This window comes from Aphelocoma coerulescens, chromosome 2 (assembly GCF_041296385.1).
Source record: "Aphelocoma coerulescens isolate FSJ_1873_10779 chromosome 2, UR_Acoe_1.0, whole genome shotgun sequence".
Lineage (NCBI taxonomy): Eukaryota > Metazoa > Chordata > Aves > Passeriformes > Corvidae > Aphelocoma > Aphelocoma coerulescens.
The window spans coordinates 67,161,952-67,182,191 of NC_091015.1; the positions used below are offsets into that span (position 1 = coordinate 67,161,952).

General features: G+C 34.7%; 1 protein-coding gene across 1 annotated transcript in view; it reads right to left on the minus strand.

The window, feature by feature from the left end:
• The window catches only part of LOC138106726 (solute carrier family 12 member 7-like), a 68,433-nt gene that overhangs the window by 25,594 nt on the left and 22,599 nt on the right, over positions 1–20,240 (minus strand). The window contains exons 7-15 of the mRNA XM_069007867.1: positions 18,424–18,665; positions 15,584–15,795; positions 11,268–11,435; positions 9,784–9,882; positions 9,073–9,130; positions 5,642–5,816; positions 3,701–3,819; positions 2,936–3,034; positions 947–1,066 (exon numbers count right to left, since the gene is read on the minus strand). Coding sequence (XP_068863968.1) covers positions 947–1,066; positions 2,936–3,034; positions 3,701–3,819; positions 5,642–5,816; positions 9,073–9,130; positions 9,784–9,882; positions 11,268–11,435; positions 15,584–15,795; positions 18,424–18,665 — 1,292 coding nt within the window. The remainder of the gene's footprint in view (positions 1–946; positions 1,067–2,935; positions 3,035–3,700; positions 3,820–5,641; positions 5,817–9,072; positions 9,131–9,783; positions 9,883–11,267; positions 11,436–15,583; positions 15,796–18,423; positions 18,666–20,240) is intronic.

Sequence of the window (20,240 nt, forward strand, 5' to 3'; positions counted from 1 at the left end):
ACGAGTTTGGAATTACACATAATTTTATGTATGCGCCTATATACATACAGGCAAGCAGAACTGCTACCATCTAATCTGACTTCCTCACTAAAATTGGGAAATCAATTTCCTTATCATTACTGCAGTAAATTGAGATGTTAAAATCCAGGAAAGCAACTAATCTGGAAATGGAGATATTAAAAGATGGAGAATCCACAGGGTGGAGCAGTTTATACCGGCTGATCCACTTAAGAGCTGTGCTTAATCACTCATCAAAACAAGTGGCCTAGCTTCAATTTCCTGCTCCAAGATCTTACTATTTTCTTTCAGCATAAGGTATCTTTCCTTAGAAAGGGATAGCATGCACATTTACTGATCACAATTTCCTGTAGTGTTTGTATATGTTGTTTAGTTGGGGAGTTTTTTTGTGTTGTTTGCTGGTTTAGTTTTTTGAAGTTTTTTTTATGAACACAGCATGCTCTTTAAGACTCATCGTTGCTCAGCATGTCCTACAGGTATCTCTTGACAAATGCATACAGTGCAAAGTATGTTGCAATTTAAAGATTAATTCTAGAAAGTAATCAAGTCCACACACCAAAAAAAAGTAGAGTTTGAGCTTCTTCACAAGGTAATAATAATTTACAGTTCTGTAATAGTTGCTGCTTGATATTGAGAGGTAATGTTCATGAAGTGCCAAAAGTTTACACCATCATCTCTGCTCCAATGAGAGTTTCCCAGACTTATTGGTTCTTATTTCTATCAGTTCTGGCCGTTGAAAAGTTTGGAACAGAGCTTCCAGAGAAATTCAAATCTGAAAACTTACAAGCCTTAACAGAGATAGGATCTTACCTTGTTTCAAAGAATATTCTGAACTTTATTACTTCAGTTGTATCTCTTTCATATAAAACAGCTTTTTGCTGAGTGGTAAAGATATTAAATATAGAATAAATAAGATATATGGTCTTACCCTCTATATTCTATGTATTTGTATATACATCCTGCGATTAGCATGGCAATCAAAGCATAGTACCAAGAGCAAATGAACATCAAGGCAAGACATAAACTCATCCCCAGGAATGAAAGAGTCCTAAAAGAAACCATTTTTTTCCATTTTTTTAAATAGGCATGCAAATGTTCTACAAAAATAATTTCTTATATAACTTCCAGAAAGGCCTTTCTTCCTTCAAAGGCTATTTTTTAGCTACTATAAAAGCAAAAATACATTGTCCCAATTTGAGCTTATAAGAAAAAACTGCATTCCAAACCTTTGTGTGACATAAATAATACATCTGAATTAGATATAATAATATATTTATTACATTTGTCAGTGTTGAAACTTTATCAATACCTCCAAGTAAGGTCTGTTTCAAAACATATTATCACTTATTACTGTTGATTTGAATTTATGCTAAAAAAATTCTAACAGTAATAAACAACTTTGTTACTTCCACCAAAATAGTTGATTAGTTTAAATTCAATTTGACTCATCAATTCTATTCCTCACTTCTGTTGTGGTCTGTCTCTCCGGCAATAACACAAGTCAGTAGAATACAGAAAACAGTCTTCTAAAAGTTATAAAGAAAGAATGACTAAGCTGAAAAAATTACAGAAGTATTGCCAGACTTAAGTCTGTATGCCTGGTTTGCCCACACTTATTATCAAGTATAGATGTAAATAATTTCAAAATGGACAGTTTTGTGTATACTTTTAGTCACATACAACCTCCCAAATTCATTTTCACCCAATTTCCAAATTAGAGTTAGCTTTGACTATATCGACAGAGTGTCAATAGACCCAAGTTTGGTTTGGTACCTTTAGTTTGCTTCTTTAGTACATTGAGTTAAATTTTAAACTAAGGGAATGCTTTCTACCAGTTCTGAGCACAGCAGTCTTGTAGTTAGTCTAAATAAATAATAGCCGCTCTTTTATGTCTGAATTAACCTAAGACTCTACTTTCGCTCAAAAAACAAAATGCCATCCCAATTGCAGCTGAACATTCCAACACCTGCTTTGGCTAGAAGTAGTCACACAGTGAATCAGCTGCCTCACGGATGTCTCTGAGAAAAATATAAAAATGAATTGTTGCCAAATGCATGTATCTGGAGGGTTAGGTGTCAAACTAGTATGTAACTACGGAGCAGATTCAACAAGTTTTTTCAAAGCTAAAACTGCAACATTCCATTTTCACTCAACTCTTTGAAAGGAAAAATCATAAGCAGCTCTTACATCCTAAAATCACAGCAGCTTATCTACTAAATGCTCTAGTATTTAAGGTTATATTAGCAGTAAAATTTCTCAATAGAATTACTTTAAATTAAATTATGTACTTTTAACATACAGTTAAAAAAAAAAATAAAGCAGTTTCCCAATCTTAGTTTGAAATGTTTAAACTCTTAACCTATTAAAAAAGACTAGACAAAAACCCCACACTTTCACCTTTTGTGTTATTGATCTTTACTCACTTTTTAAAAGGTTGACTTCAGTTACCAAATGCTATGTCCAAAGTATATTTTAAAACCAGTCATCACATAATCAATGAGCCAACTGATGTATATTGAAAGAGATTTTTTTTCTGTAGAAGTTTTGGGTTTGTATATTTTTTTGCACAACCAAAATCAAAATTGTCCTAACCTTCCTGAACACTTTTACCAGTTCTCCTTAAGTATATACACAATTCAGATTTTATGGTTTTTCATCCCCATTTTCACACAGAAGATCTCTTGGCTTATAAGCAGAATAAAATGTCATCCTGTAACCCCTTTCCAAACCAGCTACACTGATCATGAAAACATGTGGCTAATGTTATTACTATGGTGCTATTCCAAACACATGAAAAAAAATTATGCTCTAACTCATTTAGGTCAGAAAGGAGATTTTGTTTTATTATTGCAATAAAATCAACAATTTAGGGTGTATAGTTAGTTTTAACCCTTTTGAATGAAGAAATATTCCCTACCAGTGGTAATACTTGAAACGAGGTCTCCAGTTGGGAGTTCGCAAAAGTGTCTGAACTGCGCAAGCCAGATTTACAAACATATAGCACATAAGGAAAAACCTGTTAAGAAAGGAAGAGCATTTTCTAATAAGAAATGTACTAGACAAATGTGCTTTAAAATGTAAACAGAATCCAAAAAAGGGAAGAAATGGATCCATTTTCCTGTGCACTGTGTTTACAGTGGCCAAGAGAACACAAGACATACATTAAGATTACTTATAGAATATTAGGCCTCAAAATATGGTATCACATGTATTTTGGAAACAAATGCAGCAAATAACTGACAATCATGGTGTATCATTTTTGGCTGGGACAGAGTTGATTTTCTCTTTCTATAGTAGCTCAGATGGTATCATGTTCTGGACAATGTCAATAAAATAGAATTCTATTCATATTCTAAAATGTTGAATTGTTTTTTCTGTCTCTGTTAGATGCACTTTACTTAAATAGCAGTAATTGTTATTTGAAAATCCAAGTTTTTTTAAAAGTGGAACATACTTTTATTAGCATTCAAGACCTCTGTCATGGAAAAAATTTTTTGGGCCTAGAAATCAGTTCAACCAAAACATTTTGTTGTTTTATATTATCTGTGGGATCAAATAGAAATACAATTTGCTAGAAAACAAAGTCTAACGTATTATTTCAAAAAGAAAAATAATTACCTACTTAATTTAAAAATAAAATACTATTTAACTTAAGAACACAAAACACCACACTCATACTTACATTGAAAGAATTGGTGCTACACTGTCCAATGAGGCTATCAAAATTCCTATTTCACAAATACCAGCAGTGAGGAGCAGAGCCCAAGTTGGTTCTCCATTTGCTTTTCCATGACCAAATATCTATTTCAATTCAAGATTAGGGAAAGCTGTTCATTATACAATTATGAGCCATGGTACAAATCATGAACTAACTTACTTAGTTCTAACTGGAACTAAAAGTAGACATTGGTTACAAAGGAAAATGATGCAATCTATACTGTGAAAAATCAAAACTAAAATTGCAGAACACATATTTCCAATATTAAATATGCTTACTAATGTAAGCAATGACTACATAACATTAAAGTACTATTGCAGCTGTTGTTGAAATATTCTTAAATAAATTAAAAACCATATGGATAAGAAATTTATGCCCAGTAAAAAGTTAATACAGTATTTTTTGTAACACAGAAATGAGGTGTCAATTCAGTCCTTATCAACATAATAACATAAGGAGGACTTGGATAAGACTATGATCCTGCACAGAGCCCTACCCAAAACCATTTTGCATGTGGCAATTTCCTTTGTGGAGAATTCTATCCAGCTATACTGGTGACAGATAGCAAAATGCTTTGCCTGAAGTTCCAGTGGTATTTATTCTCTTCTGTATTTCTCCATTCAATTACAGAAATTAAGTCCTTATTCATTCTCCATACTGTCTTCTGTAGCTTCCTGTCCTCCATCAATTTTCCTACCATTATATTAAAATCCCCCTTTTTTCTACTCATGTTTCAAGTATTTTGGTTTTTTTTCCTTAAATATGTCATACTCTTGCTTCTATAATAATCTCCTTTCATTTCCTTGATTGTCCATGCAGTAGCCATATCACTCCAAAACTGCAAGTGCATCCTCAAGTGTCAAATCCCTCTTTAAATATACTGCTTCTCTTCAATTCCCTTTCTCTCACTTCCCAAACCACAAATCTTTTCCTTTTGATTCTTCACTCCTTTCAAGTCTAACTCTGAAGACATGTAATTATAATGTCACCCTCTCTGTACCAAATTTTTTCTTCAGGCAAAAGTAAATTTTTCTTGTTTCTCTTTCTCTATACTACCCAGCACTTACAACTTATTGCATTATAACCCCTTTGTGTTGACAAATCGAACTCCACCACTACTCAGTCCCTCCACCCTAGCATACTTAGTGTATTTACTTCCCATTACAGATACTGATACTCTTGCAAGTCTTGAGGTAAGCTTTCAAACTCCAAACTTCACCATAGAGATCACAGCTTTACTCTCCAGACACTATTATCTTTCCGAGCCTTATTTACTAATTTTTAATTCAAGTGTTGTTGTTTAGGTTTTGCAGAAGCAGCCAGCAAGAATTCTCTCATCATCTTCTGTTTGCCAGCTCCCTTACTTTGAGAAAAATCTGATTTATTTCTTCTTAAAACATGCACAGAGGTGTTGGAACAAATCTTCATGTTTGGAGTAGTGGGATAGAATTCTACTGTTATATCTTTGCTGACTTCGTTTACCTTACAAAAATGAATAAAAAGTAGGTTTATATCTCCATAATATGAGAAGTATTATGCATTTCCATAGTGAGATTAAATAACTGTTCACAAATACAAGCAGTAAACACAGCGTGGAGTCTAGAATTTCAGTTATTAGTTGCTTCTTAGTTCATTTATTTCCATTTATAGAATACTATATTCTCAGTTTGGAACCACTAACTTTCATGTGTAAGAACAAACATAATTAAATTGCACTGCACAAAAGTACTGAAGCTCAAACTTTGTCCTACAATAGCCTGATCTATTATTCTACACAAATAGAACTGAGTTCCAAATCTTTTCTTCACATTCTACAGGAACAGCAGAAATAATGCCTCATATTTTTTTGTCAAAATAGAAGTCACATTGGAAGTACTGTAACAACAAGAACAAAAGAAATCTCACTTGAATAAACGGTACAATGCCATCTCTTGCAATGGCCTGCAACAGCCGGGGTGCACCAGTGAGACTCTGGAGACCAGCGCCACATGTTGAAAAGAATGAACCAATCACAATAACCCATGGAGAAGGCCAGGCCAGTGTACCAACCACCAGATTTCCATTAACTGCTTCTCCAAACCTTAGGAAAGAACAGGGGAAACAAAAATAATTAAAACAAAACAAAAAAGAATCAGTAAGCATTAAAATAACTTTTAATATAGTTTCAACACCCACATTTCAATGTTTTTGGACAACAGCACTTTTTAACAATAAACACTATGTTACAGTACACACTATAGGATTTCCCAACCAAGCAATCTCTCTTTACCGTGCTGTTTTAAAGACAGTAAAATTGCTTCACATTAAGTGCTGCCTCTAAGCAGTTATGTAGCAATTACCAAATATCTTGGCAAACTTTTCAGAATTAACAGCAATAGCAGGAGTATGTACATATGTATCTTACAGATTCTTGTGACAGCTAGGAACTAGATGGCAGAAATCTGTTCCACTAGTAATACAAGTATACCCTGGGGCATAAGCAGGAGATTCACAAAAAGTATTAGCCCTTCCTTTTAAAAGTGTGACACTGACAGACAACAAGTAAACAGAGAAATTACTAGACACAACGATTTTGAGTTTTCCACATCTTCTGGCTGTTTTGCTACCTGATGCAATTTTTAATTTACTACAGCAAACAAGTGGGTAGAAGTCAGGAAGAGGTGCTTTCATCACAGTCCTGAGTGTCCCATCCAATACTACCGCCACTATTTTTTTTGATACTTAACTTAATGTTAATTTAGGCATGACTTGAATAAACTACAAAAATGTTATTCCTTGCTCACCCCTCCTTCGAATTGACAGTTTTGTTTTAAAAGCAAGTAAGGTTCTTGTAGTTCAATCTTACTGTTGTTAGTAAGCAGCCAAAATTTATTTTAAGGCTATCTCTACCGTATATATATATATATATATATCTCACTATTATGTTTTTCCAATGAGTTCAGGTTTTCCAAAATAAAAGGAAAAGTCTACAGAAATGAAAAAAGATAAAAACTAAGAAAAATTAAGTGCTTTTTATCTTTTCAGACCTGCTATTAAAATAGGGTCAAGAAACACAGCAATAAAGTGAATAAAATAAGTCAGTGTTCAAATTCTTGCTTATGCCCAAGTTTGGATGCATGACTACATATATTTTCAGCAGAGGGGAAACGAAAATGTAAATCACACTCCTCAAAATTATAGGACAAAACCCATAGTGTGCTTCTATATCAAGATTTATATAACTACACATTTATTCTTTGTTCAAATTCTAATGCCTGTTTTTTTAACTAAACACAGGATAGGAATAACTTGAAGAGATGTAAGAAACAGAAAAATGTACAACCTACTTTTTTCCCATTGCAGACATAACAATCATAATGAAAAAAGCCTCAAAACCCAGTTTTTAAACCAGACTAAAAATCCATACACTTTACTATTCTGATGGATTTCAGCCACATAAAAACTGGCAGCAATGTAAATGAAAGTTCATGGATTCAAGGCTCTTGCTGCTATGCAACCTGCTCTAATGATAGATAACAGCTTGGAAAATTCCCTTCCCCTCTGCCCTGTAAATTTAAAAAATGTGAGTTTATAGATATTAGCTCTGCATTAATTTCTTATTTCAGAATTCATTTACTATTTCCTAGGCAGTTTGATTTGACTTTTATATTTACTTTGAAGAAACAATTACCAGGTATTTTCACTGATGCGGCAATATAATTTTAAAGTGAAAATCACAGAATCAAAGAACGAGTAAGGTTGGAAGGGACCACAGTGGGTCACCTGATCCAACCTCTCTGCTCAAGCAGAGTTATGCCAGAGCACATTGCATGGGATTGCATCCAGATAGTTCTGTAATATCTCCAATGAGGGAGACTCCACAAGCTCTCTGGACAATCTGTTTCAGTGCTCAGTCACCCGCACAGTAAAGAAGTTCATCCTTGTATTCACGTGGAACTTCCTGTGCATCAGTTTCTGCCCATTGCTTCTTGTCCTGTTGGCTGGCATCACTGACAAGAGCCCAGGTCCATCTTCTTGGCACCCCTCCTTTACTTACTTAAATACATTGATGAGGTCCCCTCTCAGTTGTGTCTTCGTAAGGCTGAACAGGCCCAGTTCCCTCAGCCTTTCCTCGTAAGAGAGATGCTCCAATTCCTTTATCATCTTCATAGCCCTCCACTGGACCTCCAGGGACTCCATGTCTCTCATGTACTGAGGAGCCCAGAAATGGACACAGCAATCCAAATACTGCCTCACTAGGGCTGAGTAGAGGGGCAGGATCACCTCCCTCGACCTGCTGGCAATGCTCTTCCTCCTAGTGCAACCCAGGATTACACTGGTCTTCTTGGCCACAAGGGCATACTACTGGTCCAGTATAGAACCCTGGGGGACACAGGCCTCCAACTAGACTCTGCCACTGACCATGACCCTCTGGGATTTGCCAGTCAGCCACTTCTCAATCCACCTTACTCTCCACACTTCTTGAGTTTACCTATGAGGATGCTGTGAGAAACAATGTCAAAAGCCTTTCATGGAAGAAACCTGCTGCTTCTTGTATTAGTTTGATTAGAAACCAGCTTTTAACTTCCGGTTTTCCTTCTAGACTAATGAAATAAGTAGTCTCAGCATCAACTTCACCACCTTTTAAACAATACCCCACTGCCACAACCAAAAGCAAACCTGGGCCTCAGTAGAAAAGAGAACCAGACACCAGCAAGAAAACAAATGTGAAACCTGACAAAAATTTCATCTTAACCAACTTCTCCTAATGGAGAAATTGATAAAAATCTGGAGATTTTCTTCATGCTCATATCCATCACATTTATTCCCTTCATCCTTCATATTATGCCTTAAATTTGTCAGGCAATTACATGCTTGAAAATCAAGATGACTCCTGATGTACAACTGAGATTTTAAAACAAAAAATAGTCATATGTCTAGAGGAAATCATGATGGTGCACTGCAGTCTTATAAAGTCCCCTTGTCACATAACTCCCAAATTTTTTAATTGGTCTTCAAAAGCCTATTACTTCTCCCAAAGTAATACCCCCTTATCCCCATGCATCAGTTCTGCAAATACTAATTATGAGTTTCTTTGTCAAGGACATTTTATTAGGCTGGTTCAACTTCAAACATTTATCTTAGGTTCTGCTTCTGCTTCTTGAAGGCATACAGTCTGGTAACCTGACCAGTTTTTGCAGCCATCTCAGTTTAACAGACAAGCTTTCCCTCCAGTTTTAACCTAAGCAAAATAAATATATACCATATGCATATTTCACAGAAGAGCCATTAATAAGTCCTATTAATGTAACTTATGATTATACTCCCTGTAATATTAGAAGTTGAATACGACTTACTTATCTCTTAATATCACACCTTCTATACAGGCACCAAACAACACTATACAGGAGAGATCTGTTACTGAGACTGAAGGAAGATTACTCTCTAAAAAAATCACATAGAAAAAAACCCACCACTTTTCACCTAGGTATGAAATGAAAACATCCACAACAATGAAAGTATGTGTGTGCATTTCCTGGTTGCTTTTTGTTTGTTTTTTTTCGTTCTTCCATGCTACAATTTTTTAGTTTATGTTCTTCATGACTGTATTCGACTCATAGCGATTTGTGAAGTATTGGAAGTAGCCAGTTCATATATCATGCAACAGAACAGGTATTTTCTCATACAAATAAGCAAGTACTTGTGTACATTAGGTTTTTGAAGGACCGACAACTTCAATTGCTGGTTGTTTGGTTTAAGATCTGGTTATACTGAGTATAACAACCACCTGCCAACTGAAACATAATGCTAAAAACTGTTGGATCGCTTGACTAAAACCATCAATTATATATTGGAATTTGAAGCACTAGTAGAATATAGAATACATATATTTGTTAATAAATTTTGACATATTTTAATAATATTTATAAATAATACTGATATTTTAGACAAATATAAAATATTTCTTTTCAGTTTAGATTTCATTCATTTTATACTCAGGGAACTCTAACGACTTTCCGGTAAAAATTCTGTTACACCTACAAAATGTAGACTAGAAAAAAGGATACAAATAAAAGATGTAGTTGAAATAGCCAAAATCGTTCCAGTAGGAATAGATTTCTGAGCATCCTTTAGATCTCCAGATCTGTTTGAACCTGCCATAATACCTTAAAAAGAGACAAAATTTATGTCATAAAAACAATTAGCAATAACTCCCTGTTACTAACTAATAGAATATGAACATCTAATTTTAAGCCAAATTTAACTCAGGGATTACCAATGGAGCAGGCTACAAAAGTATAATATAATCCTTCACAAATAGTCAATTTATAGCTTCATTTTATTCAGAAATCTGTGTTACTACCCACTTGAATAAGCAAATCCTATAAAGGTTAGTAAAAAGACAGATTAAAAAAAAATATTTTTCAAGCATAACCTCAGAATAATTCTTGAAATGAAGGAGTAGCAAAATACTGGGGATGGATGTTATAAATTAATAGGGATTTAGCAATTTTAGCCAGTGTGACCTAAGGCACTGACTTTCTACTAAACAGACCATCAAAATAGCATATGCAAGCAAATCAATAAACTAACAAAAAAAAGCTTAGAAGCAAAAAAGAAAAGAGCAGGCAAGAAAAAGAATGGTTAGAAAAATCACATGTACACATGTATGTGAATCTAAAAAGAGAACAGAAGTACTTTGTAGAACATACTGTCATAGGAGGGAAAGAAACCCATACAATAACTATTTCTGCCATCTCTCCTAGAACTGACCTGACCACTGGAAGCAAAAACATAGAAGCTAATGTCAAGATGCTCCAGTGCAAAAACACTGTCAAACTCCATGGAATGAAACATTAACCATGGGTTCAGATATGATGAAATGTTGGTAAGCATCTGAAGTAAAGAATTGGGAGCAGTGGGGTTCAAACAATGAATACAAAGGGACACTTCCACTTGATAATACTAGCAAACAGTGCTGCAGCTTCTTATTGGAGTTCTGTTCTGTTACTTGATATTACTTCAGCTGGGACTTGAGAAGAAAAACATGTCTGGCTGTTTCAGTCAAGCGTGAGCTGAGGAAAATGAAATACAACTAGTTTAAGCTTGACAAAAAAGTCTACACAGTTAGTGTAGCAAAAAAATATTGGACATTTAAACAAAGCCCAGGCAGTTAACCAGGCAGCTTGAATACCTGCAGAATCATTTGAATATTAAACTGTTCTCATGCCTTTGAAGATTAAAGTATTATAAAGGTATGCATCTTATTTTGAATAAGCATTTAGTAACCCATAAGGATTTTGCCTTCTTTTCAGACATAGAAATGGCCCTTAAACAGATTTCCTGTTTAAGTCCTATAACCTCCAAAAGTCATCAGCCATGACCCATGTCTCCCTAGCACCAGAAGGTTTTAGGTATATAAACTTGGACACAGAAACTAGCAACAGAATGAGTCACCAATAAGATTGGTGAAAATGAAAAATTTTCACATGAAATTTTTTTTTCCAGGTATAAGTACACATTCTCAGGCAAGAAAAATAATTGTATCTACCTGTCACAGATGGGAAATAAATCCCTACAAGCATTGTGAAGTAGGTCATGATGTCTGTAAAAACATAAGGAAGTCCACCCATTTTTGACTCTTCTGATCCAGCAACTGATGGCTGATCTTTTTTCTCAACTATTGATCCTTTTTCTGAATAGGCACTCCAGAGATTATCTACAAGGTCGAGGAAAAAACAAAAATCAGTGTCATCTCTCTGTTTCAGGATATCGACTAGTGAGAATGCAATAATCCTAGGAATCAGATGCCTTTTTCTTACACAAAAATCATTACATTTCCCAGTATGATTAATACCAATAGTAACTGGTGGGCATTCCAGTCCATGCCAGTAAAAATGCAGTAGTGTGAGATGCGTCCTGCAAAATTTTCTCCTCCTTTAAAGGAAAATATAGAATTAAATTCTAATATATTTGTAGAACATACATTTCCATTGCGCAGGCACACAGATGTACTATTGTGAAAAAATAAGGAAACTTACTTCCAGGTTCCAGGAATCTCAGTATATACTAATACTTCTTGTTCTTGTGTTTTGAGGAGCAATATGAAAAAGAAATCCTACTTAACAGTAACTTGAGTTCTTTGAGACCTGCTGTACAGAATAATCCTGGATAACAGTTCAGGATTCAGCTGTTCATGGCTAAAGATTTCCACATGTTGACAAAAGCAGGGTAACCAGACTTCAGAAGATCACTGATAAGCAAAAAAACCCCCAGCAGAATATGGCTCAAATTCCCCAGCAAACTAAGCATATTTGTTTGAAGACTGATAGGTCAAAAAGCCAGAAACTTTTGAGAGCTTACATTTATGGAAACACTGGTTCTGTACCTTGATAAGATTGTGAGAACAGCCCACACTGATTCTTATTTGAAAATGAGATAAGTTGTCCTATCATATGTGAGGAAACAAAGTGGATACTCTCCTGCCCTGTCAAGAAGGCAAAGGATTTTACAGGAAATAAACAATTCCCATGGACTGCCAGCATGATCAAATAGCCAATTTTCAGACATCCTGAATAACTTTAGGGAATTCAAGTACAATATTTTAAGTTTTTATAATAGCAAGAAGTAACCTTGAGTAAAATAGAAGATGGACTTTGAACCATTAGTGGCCAAAGATAGGGTACTCATACCCAGATTTTTAACAAAAATCTTACAATCGGTAAGCATATATGGAAGTGTGCATGAGAAGCAGAAGAGAAAGCAGATCAAAGATTAAAAGCAAGTATCATTTGGTAAAGAATGCTATGTGTATTCAATCAAATGAAGAAGAGTAACAGACTGATCTAGAGATAAAACTGAAGCCTAAGAAGAGTTAATGAAACAAGAGAATTTTAAATTTCAGGAATTTGAGAAGTGACGTAAAATAAGACTAGATCTCCAAATTAGCATCTACCTACCCCCTGTGAAACATAAGAAGAAAGTCCAAAATTAGTTTGTAACTGCCAATCAAGAGCACTTAATCTCTTAATGAGCACTCAACAGCTTGTGTCCTTTATTCAGCATGACATATGGAGTGACAGTGACTTGAGCACTGCGATGCATACAACTTAATTGTGGAACTGTGCATGCCAGCACAAGTGGATAAAATTGGCTTAGATATTTTGTTAAATAGAAACCACTTTCCTATTTCACAGCATGTCACACAGAGCTTTCCTATGCTCATTTTCCCAAAAGTGATAATTCAAGTGGACTTGAAAGTTGGGGTGAGAAAAAAGAATAACTTTCCAGAAAAGTCCAGACATTTGTCCCTTCTAGGACCATTCCTTGATTGCGAAGGCTCCTCTAGCAACATTGAGGATACATACACAAGAACTGGTACAATGTATCAGACCAACATGCTACCATGAAGCAGAACAACGTTGATTAAACCTAGTTGCAGAATTGTATCATTTTTGTTAGAGTTACAGGAGTATTTAGTCAGTCACTCGCAGAATGATTTGTTATTGTTAGGACAACATTCACAGAAGGTATATAAGAGATGAATACTTATTGTATATGAGTGCCCAATAAATGGTGTGGACTTATCACACTTCCTAAGACATGCAGTCACGGCATCTGAATACTCCCAGCCACAGCTCAAGAAACTTTAATTTGCAAAGCCTGCAGCTCCAAAGTCTTCACACAATGTAGAACATATATCAACTGGAAGAAAACTCTCCTTGAGAAATCTGTGCCACTTGAGCTCAAGCGAACACTAGGTATCAGAATGTGTGCTCACACTCAGCAAGTAGAACACCTAGTTTTAGCATTTGGTGTAATTAGGTTAGTGAAATTGTTACAAAGTAGTTCTTGTTCAGAGAAATGTTAATCAGCGAACGGGAGCAGAGCACGCACTTCCAAAAGCAGGGAAAGCAGTACTCAGCCCAAAATCTCCAAGAACACTGAAAGACCTGAGGTTGAGGCGAAATAATATTGATACCCAAGGACAAACAGAAAGCCATTTCTTTCATTTAAAAGTGTTTCAGGGAGACGTAGAAATTAAAGACTCATGAGTAGCACCTGCACAGGAACAGTCAACAGCAACAATAACAGTTGATAGAGGCAATAAACATAGGAATTATCTTTGGGTTCTGACAAAACATAGTAGTTATTCACAGTTTTTCTTGAGTTTTGAAAAACTGGGGAAGCCTCAACTCAGTTTTTGTAAAAGAAAACTGTCAGAACTATTCCAATTCTTTGAGGGAAACATAAATTAAGGCAATCCACTTAGATCAGTCCATCTGTATTTCCCATGTTTTTAAAATATTGCTCACCCAAGGAATCTATAGCAGACATTGGATAAGAGGAAATGTCCTCACATGGATTAAAAAAAAAACAGTTCAAAGACAGAAAGTAACAGGTAAAAGTAAATGGAAATACAGCTTTGTAATGCAGACGAGTCCAGTAAGCTTTTACAAGAACAACCATCAGGATGTAACCAGTGCTATCCAGTATACTCAAACAGCCCGAAAAAAGGAGCTAGGAACAAGATGAGAGCCTGCTGGCAATACTCAGTTATTCAAATTTGTAGAAGGAAACCCAACTGCAAAGAACTTAAAAAAAAACCCGAAGTCAAAACAAAAAAACTGGTTCAGTGGGTAAACATAATGGAATTGATGAAATTCACTATAGGTAAGCAAAAAGCAATGAATACTGGAAAGTGTGTTGCTCACACTGAACTTTCAGCAGATTCCTGGTCTTTAGTGATCTTAGCATTATGTGAGAATAAATTAGCAAAATATACTTATATACAGGATTGCTAGTTCAAAGAAACATTAAACAGTGAATGGAACAAAAGCACATCTTTCCAAAAGGAGAAAAAATTAGTAGTCAGCCTGAAACCTCCAAAAAGTAAAAGCGCAATTTAAATCTCACGGGGTAGCAAAAAATTAGAACATACAGCTGACTTGTGATCTGGGGCAGGACATGCAAAATTATTAATGAAAAATGGTAGCTATGCATATGGTAAATTATAAAATTCAGAGGACAAACTCTAAGCTACATTTCTTGTAACAAGAAAATAATTCCATTTTTCATTGAGAAACCTATTTTTTTTAAAAACAGAAATTTAGATTCAGAGAAGCCTATGTTTCATTTAGCAGCTGTTAATGTACACTTTATATTTGATATTTTAAACTGGAGTACTATGGCAGCCGTGATTGTATAGCGTCCCTATGTAGCATATTTATATAAATCAAACTTTATTTTAAGGGAAAGCAAGGGAGAGATATCAGAGCATCCATTTCATTCCCAGAAACATTATTTGTGTGTGTACAATACAAATTATTACACATTTAAGATGAATCCTATGACTCAATGCAATTGGAATTCCAAGCTGACACAACTGTACAGATCCGTAAAGAGAAAAAAATCTATACATTTAGTAGACTGCTTTTCTTGAATTCAATCACTAACTTGTTGTACACATTGAATAAGCCACAGAACTTCATTCTCATTGCACCACCTATAAACTGGTAACAAGTTCTCCCTCAGAAGAGTTTGAAAACGTTAATGAATAGCTTATTGAAATGTGTGCTTGGCATACACATTTAAAAAAATAGCTGTGATAAACACTTTATTACCTTTTTCATTGAAAGAGATCTTATAAAACTCCAATTACCCCCAAATTAAAGCACTTGATACTAAGATTCTTGATTCTAAAACCAGATGAAAATTTTATAGGAAGAAGCATGCTCAAGATAGCAATCTTTCACACAGATTAGAGGTAAAGAAATAGTGACAGACTAGACCACTATATTACTGACCAGCTATTGGCCAAATTAATAATTTCCAAAAGCTTTTAAATCACTGTGCTTTCCAACTTACCAGTTAGAACTCCACTCATTATTCCTGGAATCCCTTGAATTTCTGTTACATTATTGAGACTAAAGTAGTCATCACATGTAGCATTAAGCAAAGAGCTATCACAGAATAGGCGCCACAAAGGTGTAGTCTTTGTTTCATTATTGCTTTCAGTAAATTTGGCACAGACATCAAAGCTGCGTTTTGACAATGTACGGTTTCCAAGGAGACAGATACTATAAACAAGAAAAATAAAAATCAGTGTTCTTTCAATACAGGGATGTGAATTAAGCCATTTTTTGTCCATTAGACTTCTTCAGAAACCTATTATTTACACTTCCTATCTTAAGGCCTATACTATGTCTACTAAAATAGTATATAGCTTCTATACCTAAAACTATCATCAACGGTCTTTAGAACATGGATCAAATATTTCTACTTTATGGTATTAGCAGCTATTTTGCCTTCTGATTTATTCTTTAGAAAGTACAATCAATTTAAGCAGCTTGACTACTAAATAACAGCAACCATGATGCATTCAGTCCTACAAGAAAGAAGTAAAATTAAGCAATACTTTATAAACTTAATTAAAAGATGAGTCTGATGAAGAAAATATAAAAGTAAGATTAAGCAAGTAAATCATGCCCTTCCTTCTGTAGCAAATAAAAACTTTATATCATCCTCAAAAATATTACAATCTAAAAGGTAGGAAATAAGCCAGGAAGGTTAAACAACAAAATTTAACAGCAGTGATGGGAGTACACATTAAAGAATCATGTATTGGGAAGCAAATTATTTTTTTCAGGAAAGAAAATTAGAAAAGTCAGAACAGTTGTCAAAAGCAAATTCCTACCAGCACAGAATATTAAGGATCTAGGTTTATCTTTTTGCTAAACTACAGAAAAGATGTTTAGGATTCCAGGCTTGTTTAATAATGGAATGATATCTATCTATGAAAACAAAAGAAGGTACATAAAATAAAACATGTGGGTTAGGCAGATACACCAGTGCGGCTTCAAGGTATAGCATCACATGGAAGTTGATCAGATTTAACAGAAAATTGTTGCTAAAGAGATCATCTTGCCACTTGCCTTGCTTATTTTTCTTTTCAATTGCTACTTATTTGATGACTCAATAGCAGCAGGGTCAAATGATGCAAACAATGGAAACTTCCTTCAGTTTGATTCAACTGGGATATCTTGAGGTAAACTATTTTACCACCTATACAATGGACAAACTTATTGGAGGTTAGTGATATCAACCTAACCAACCAGCTAAGTGGAAGCTGCTTTGGTTTTTTTTTTTAACAACCACTATCAGATCAGTCTTACCATTATATAGAACCCCACTTGAGTTTCTCATTTTGAGGCAGACTCTAAACCATTATAGTTCCTGGAAAATAAACTTTTTTTATATTTTTTCCCCCAGTACAATAATATTACAGTAGCAGCTCATGTAAGGTTTCCAGGAACTTGAATAAGTTGGTAATAAGTTTTATATGCTACATATCCACATAAATTCTCTTTTACCTAAACAGGTGACAGAAAGATACTTCCTTTGATTTGATGTGTTTTGTTCCTCTGGAATAAAATATCTTTGATATTAGTTTTGACATAAATTCTACTTATCTTTGTTGCACCTTCTCATCAACATACTTCTAAATATTTAAATTACTAAAACTTTCTCTTTAGATAGATACATATATATTAAATTTCTTTTGCTAGCTTTCACATAACTAATCTATGAGAACTGGCTTAGACTGTATGCTCTCTGTAGAGAACTTCTGTATTCTGAAACAAATAAGAGTTTGAAATATTTAGCCATATGTTACAACGATTTTTTTTTTTAAAGGCTTTGGTGTTGCTTCTATTTCTCTTCCAGTCAGCTACAGGATAATGGCAACTGAAAGTTGCTGTAAGAAACAGAAGTTTTATTCAGGACTATGTCAACATTTTTATCATGCTTATCTTCTCAACAGAAGACTTGGCATTATGTTACAAACCTTCCACAAGTACTGGTCTAATGCTCAATTTGTAATGCAATTACCAACACCTCAAAGTAATATCGAATGTGTAACAATCATACAGCAAAGGATAACTCTTACTATGAAGTACCATGCAAGACTGAAGTTATCAGCCTATTCTGATAATGTCTTAAGCAATATAATTTTGTTTTCTCTTTCAAGATGAAAAGATGCACAAAAATGCAACTCACACAACTGGGTAAAGTAGAATGCAACTAATAACTGGAGTAAAGAAATAACTCTTATTGAGCTAGGAATTATGCACATTGAGGATGTTGAGAAGCAATATGTCATGCATAACAACAATAAAATTTTATTTTATGAACAGGAAAGGCTTTACAAACACAAGTGAATGTAAACACCTCAATGTTTCAATTTTAAGTAGGGAGAAATGGAAGTTTCAAAAATTTCCTCGCAACACAGAAGTTTAAAAGTTTATTTCAAACTATGGTTCATAGCTACAATGCTTTTTTGACCTTTTTATTTTATTCTATAGGTTTTTAGTTTAAATTTTTAGATAAAGCAGTTATATTTACTGTCAGCAAAACCCACCTTCTTGTTCCTTAGGTGTGGATGGAATAAAAGGCAGTAATTTTAAGCACCAAAGAACATTTTCTAGAGTTATCATATCTTACGAAAAATGAGAGAAAGATTCGGATATGTAACTCAGAGTAATAAATGAGCACATCAATATTTAAACTACATAAACCTACCACTGAAGCCAATGTGGTTGTATTTTGAAGCTTAGCTTAAAACATTAAATGGTTGCCGTACCTATTCCCTCCCCATGCTTCTTTTTTTTTTTTTTAAACAACCCACACAACTTGGATATTGCACTTACGGAAAGTCAGGTGGGTCAAAAGCAGTCTTAATAGCTCCAGCATATATGGCAATGATGGAAAGAATCACACAGGCAAGGAAGACCAGTGCAAGTTTGTTGACATACTTCACTCCCACAAAAACTACTATGGCCATCAGAATGATAATACATGTTCCATAGACTCTCATGTTGTTGAGCATAGCCTCTGTTTCTTCACCAACATCTTCCACTTTAAATATAGCGGCACTTGGAGAAATATAGGTCTGCAAGTGATATGGCAAATTATCATACATGTAATAATGAACATTTTATTAAAAAATCATTTACTTGAACTACAAAATCTAACCTTCTACACCAGTTTTGCTTTCACAAATGATTTTAGCCTGAAAATTTGGGCATTTAGAAAGTGTAGAGATAAAAGGAAGGGAAAGGTGAGGGTGAAGAAAAACAAATTTTGAGAATAGGATACAGCTTTTGCTCCAGCTTCTTCCCTCCCATTAAAGAGTTTCCACTCCTTAAATTCATGTGTCTGCCAAATGGGAAAAACCGCTAAGGAATTTGGGGGAAAAGGAAGTAGCACACTACACTACATAACAATAGGCTTGCTAACCTATGACAATCTATATTCCTTCTTCTAGCACCCCTGAAAAAAACCCTCTCTGCTCAGCTAGGGCTTGAACATTAGGGCTTAAGGCAACTCCACTCCTTCAAAAAAACTGCTAAAATGACTATTTTTCAATAATATAATTCCTAAAGGCAGGAAGAAACTTTGAACAGGAGGCTACCATGATACATCTATAAGCAAAATCCAAAACCAGACAATTATTTACCAGAATTTTTAAAAATTAAACTTAAGTTTAGCAAATTAATATTTACTAGAATGCTGAAAAAGATGAGAATTGTCACATCATCATGGAAGAAAAAGAAAGCAAACTGAAAAAATTATTACTGATAGAGTATATATTGTTAGAAAACCCTAGATTGTGATGTTGCAGAAGGTTCAGGCTCTATATGGAGGTACTCCTGAAGATGTTCTTGTGGATTTTGTTGACCTGCTGTTCACAGCCTTTGCCAGGGAAAAACACAGGCAGACAACTGATTTCTGTTTCTCAAAATAATCCATGCCCCAGTGGAGAAAAAAAAAAAGCAATACTCATGCCTTGTGGATATGACAGGGGTCTATTCTGAGGTCTTTGTCAGATATCCCGGGTGGCACTTTACTTCAAATTCTGTAGCTGAAACCTGTACATTTTTATTAACAACACAAACCCAGCATGACTATCTAATAGGGAGAACAGTGCACCAAATTCAATCCACAATTTAACATGTGCTCATGTTGCTACTATAGATCAGATCACACAAACAAGAATGAGTGAAGACTATCTCTAATTCAAATTTTAAAAAGCCTGGATTTGATGACATGGATCATTGTAAGTAACCAGAAAGAATTCTGAAGTATCTCCTGTACATATCTTAAGTTTCTGATATGATGACCAATTATTGGCCCCTCCTGGATGAAGGAAAACCATAGTAGCTGGGCCACAGCATCTTTGCAAATAGATGAAAACTCAAAGCCAGTAGTTTGAAATGAGGAAGTGGGATAGATTATTTTTTCCTCACTGGAGATACGACCTTCATGTTCTTCAGAACTTTTGATTGGGCAGCAGTGAGTTACCCCGGTAATGCTTGCCTGATCTAGGCTTGCAGACTATCATTTGGAAAAACAAGATTTATGCTTGGTTCCTAAATTAAGTAGAATAAATATACATCAAATAGCCTTTAATTTATTTTTGTATTACTGGTAAGAATTTAACTTTCTCAAATAGTCACAAGTAGAG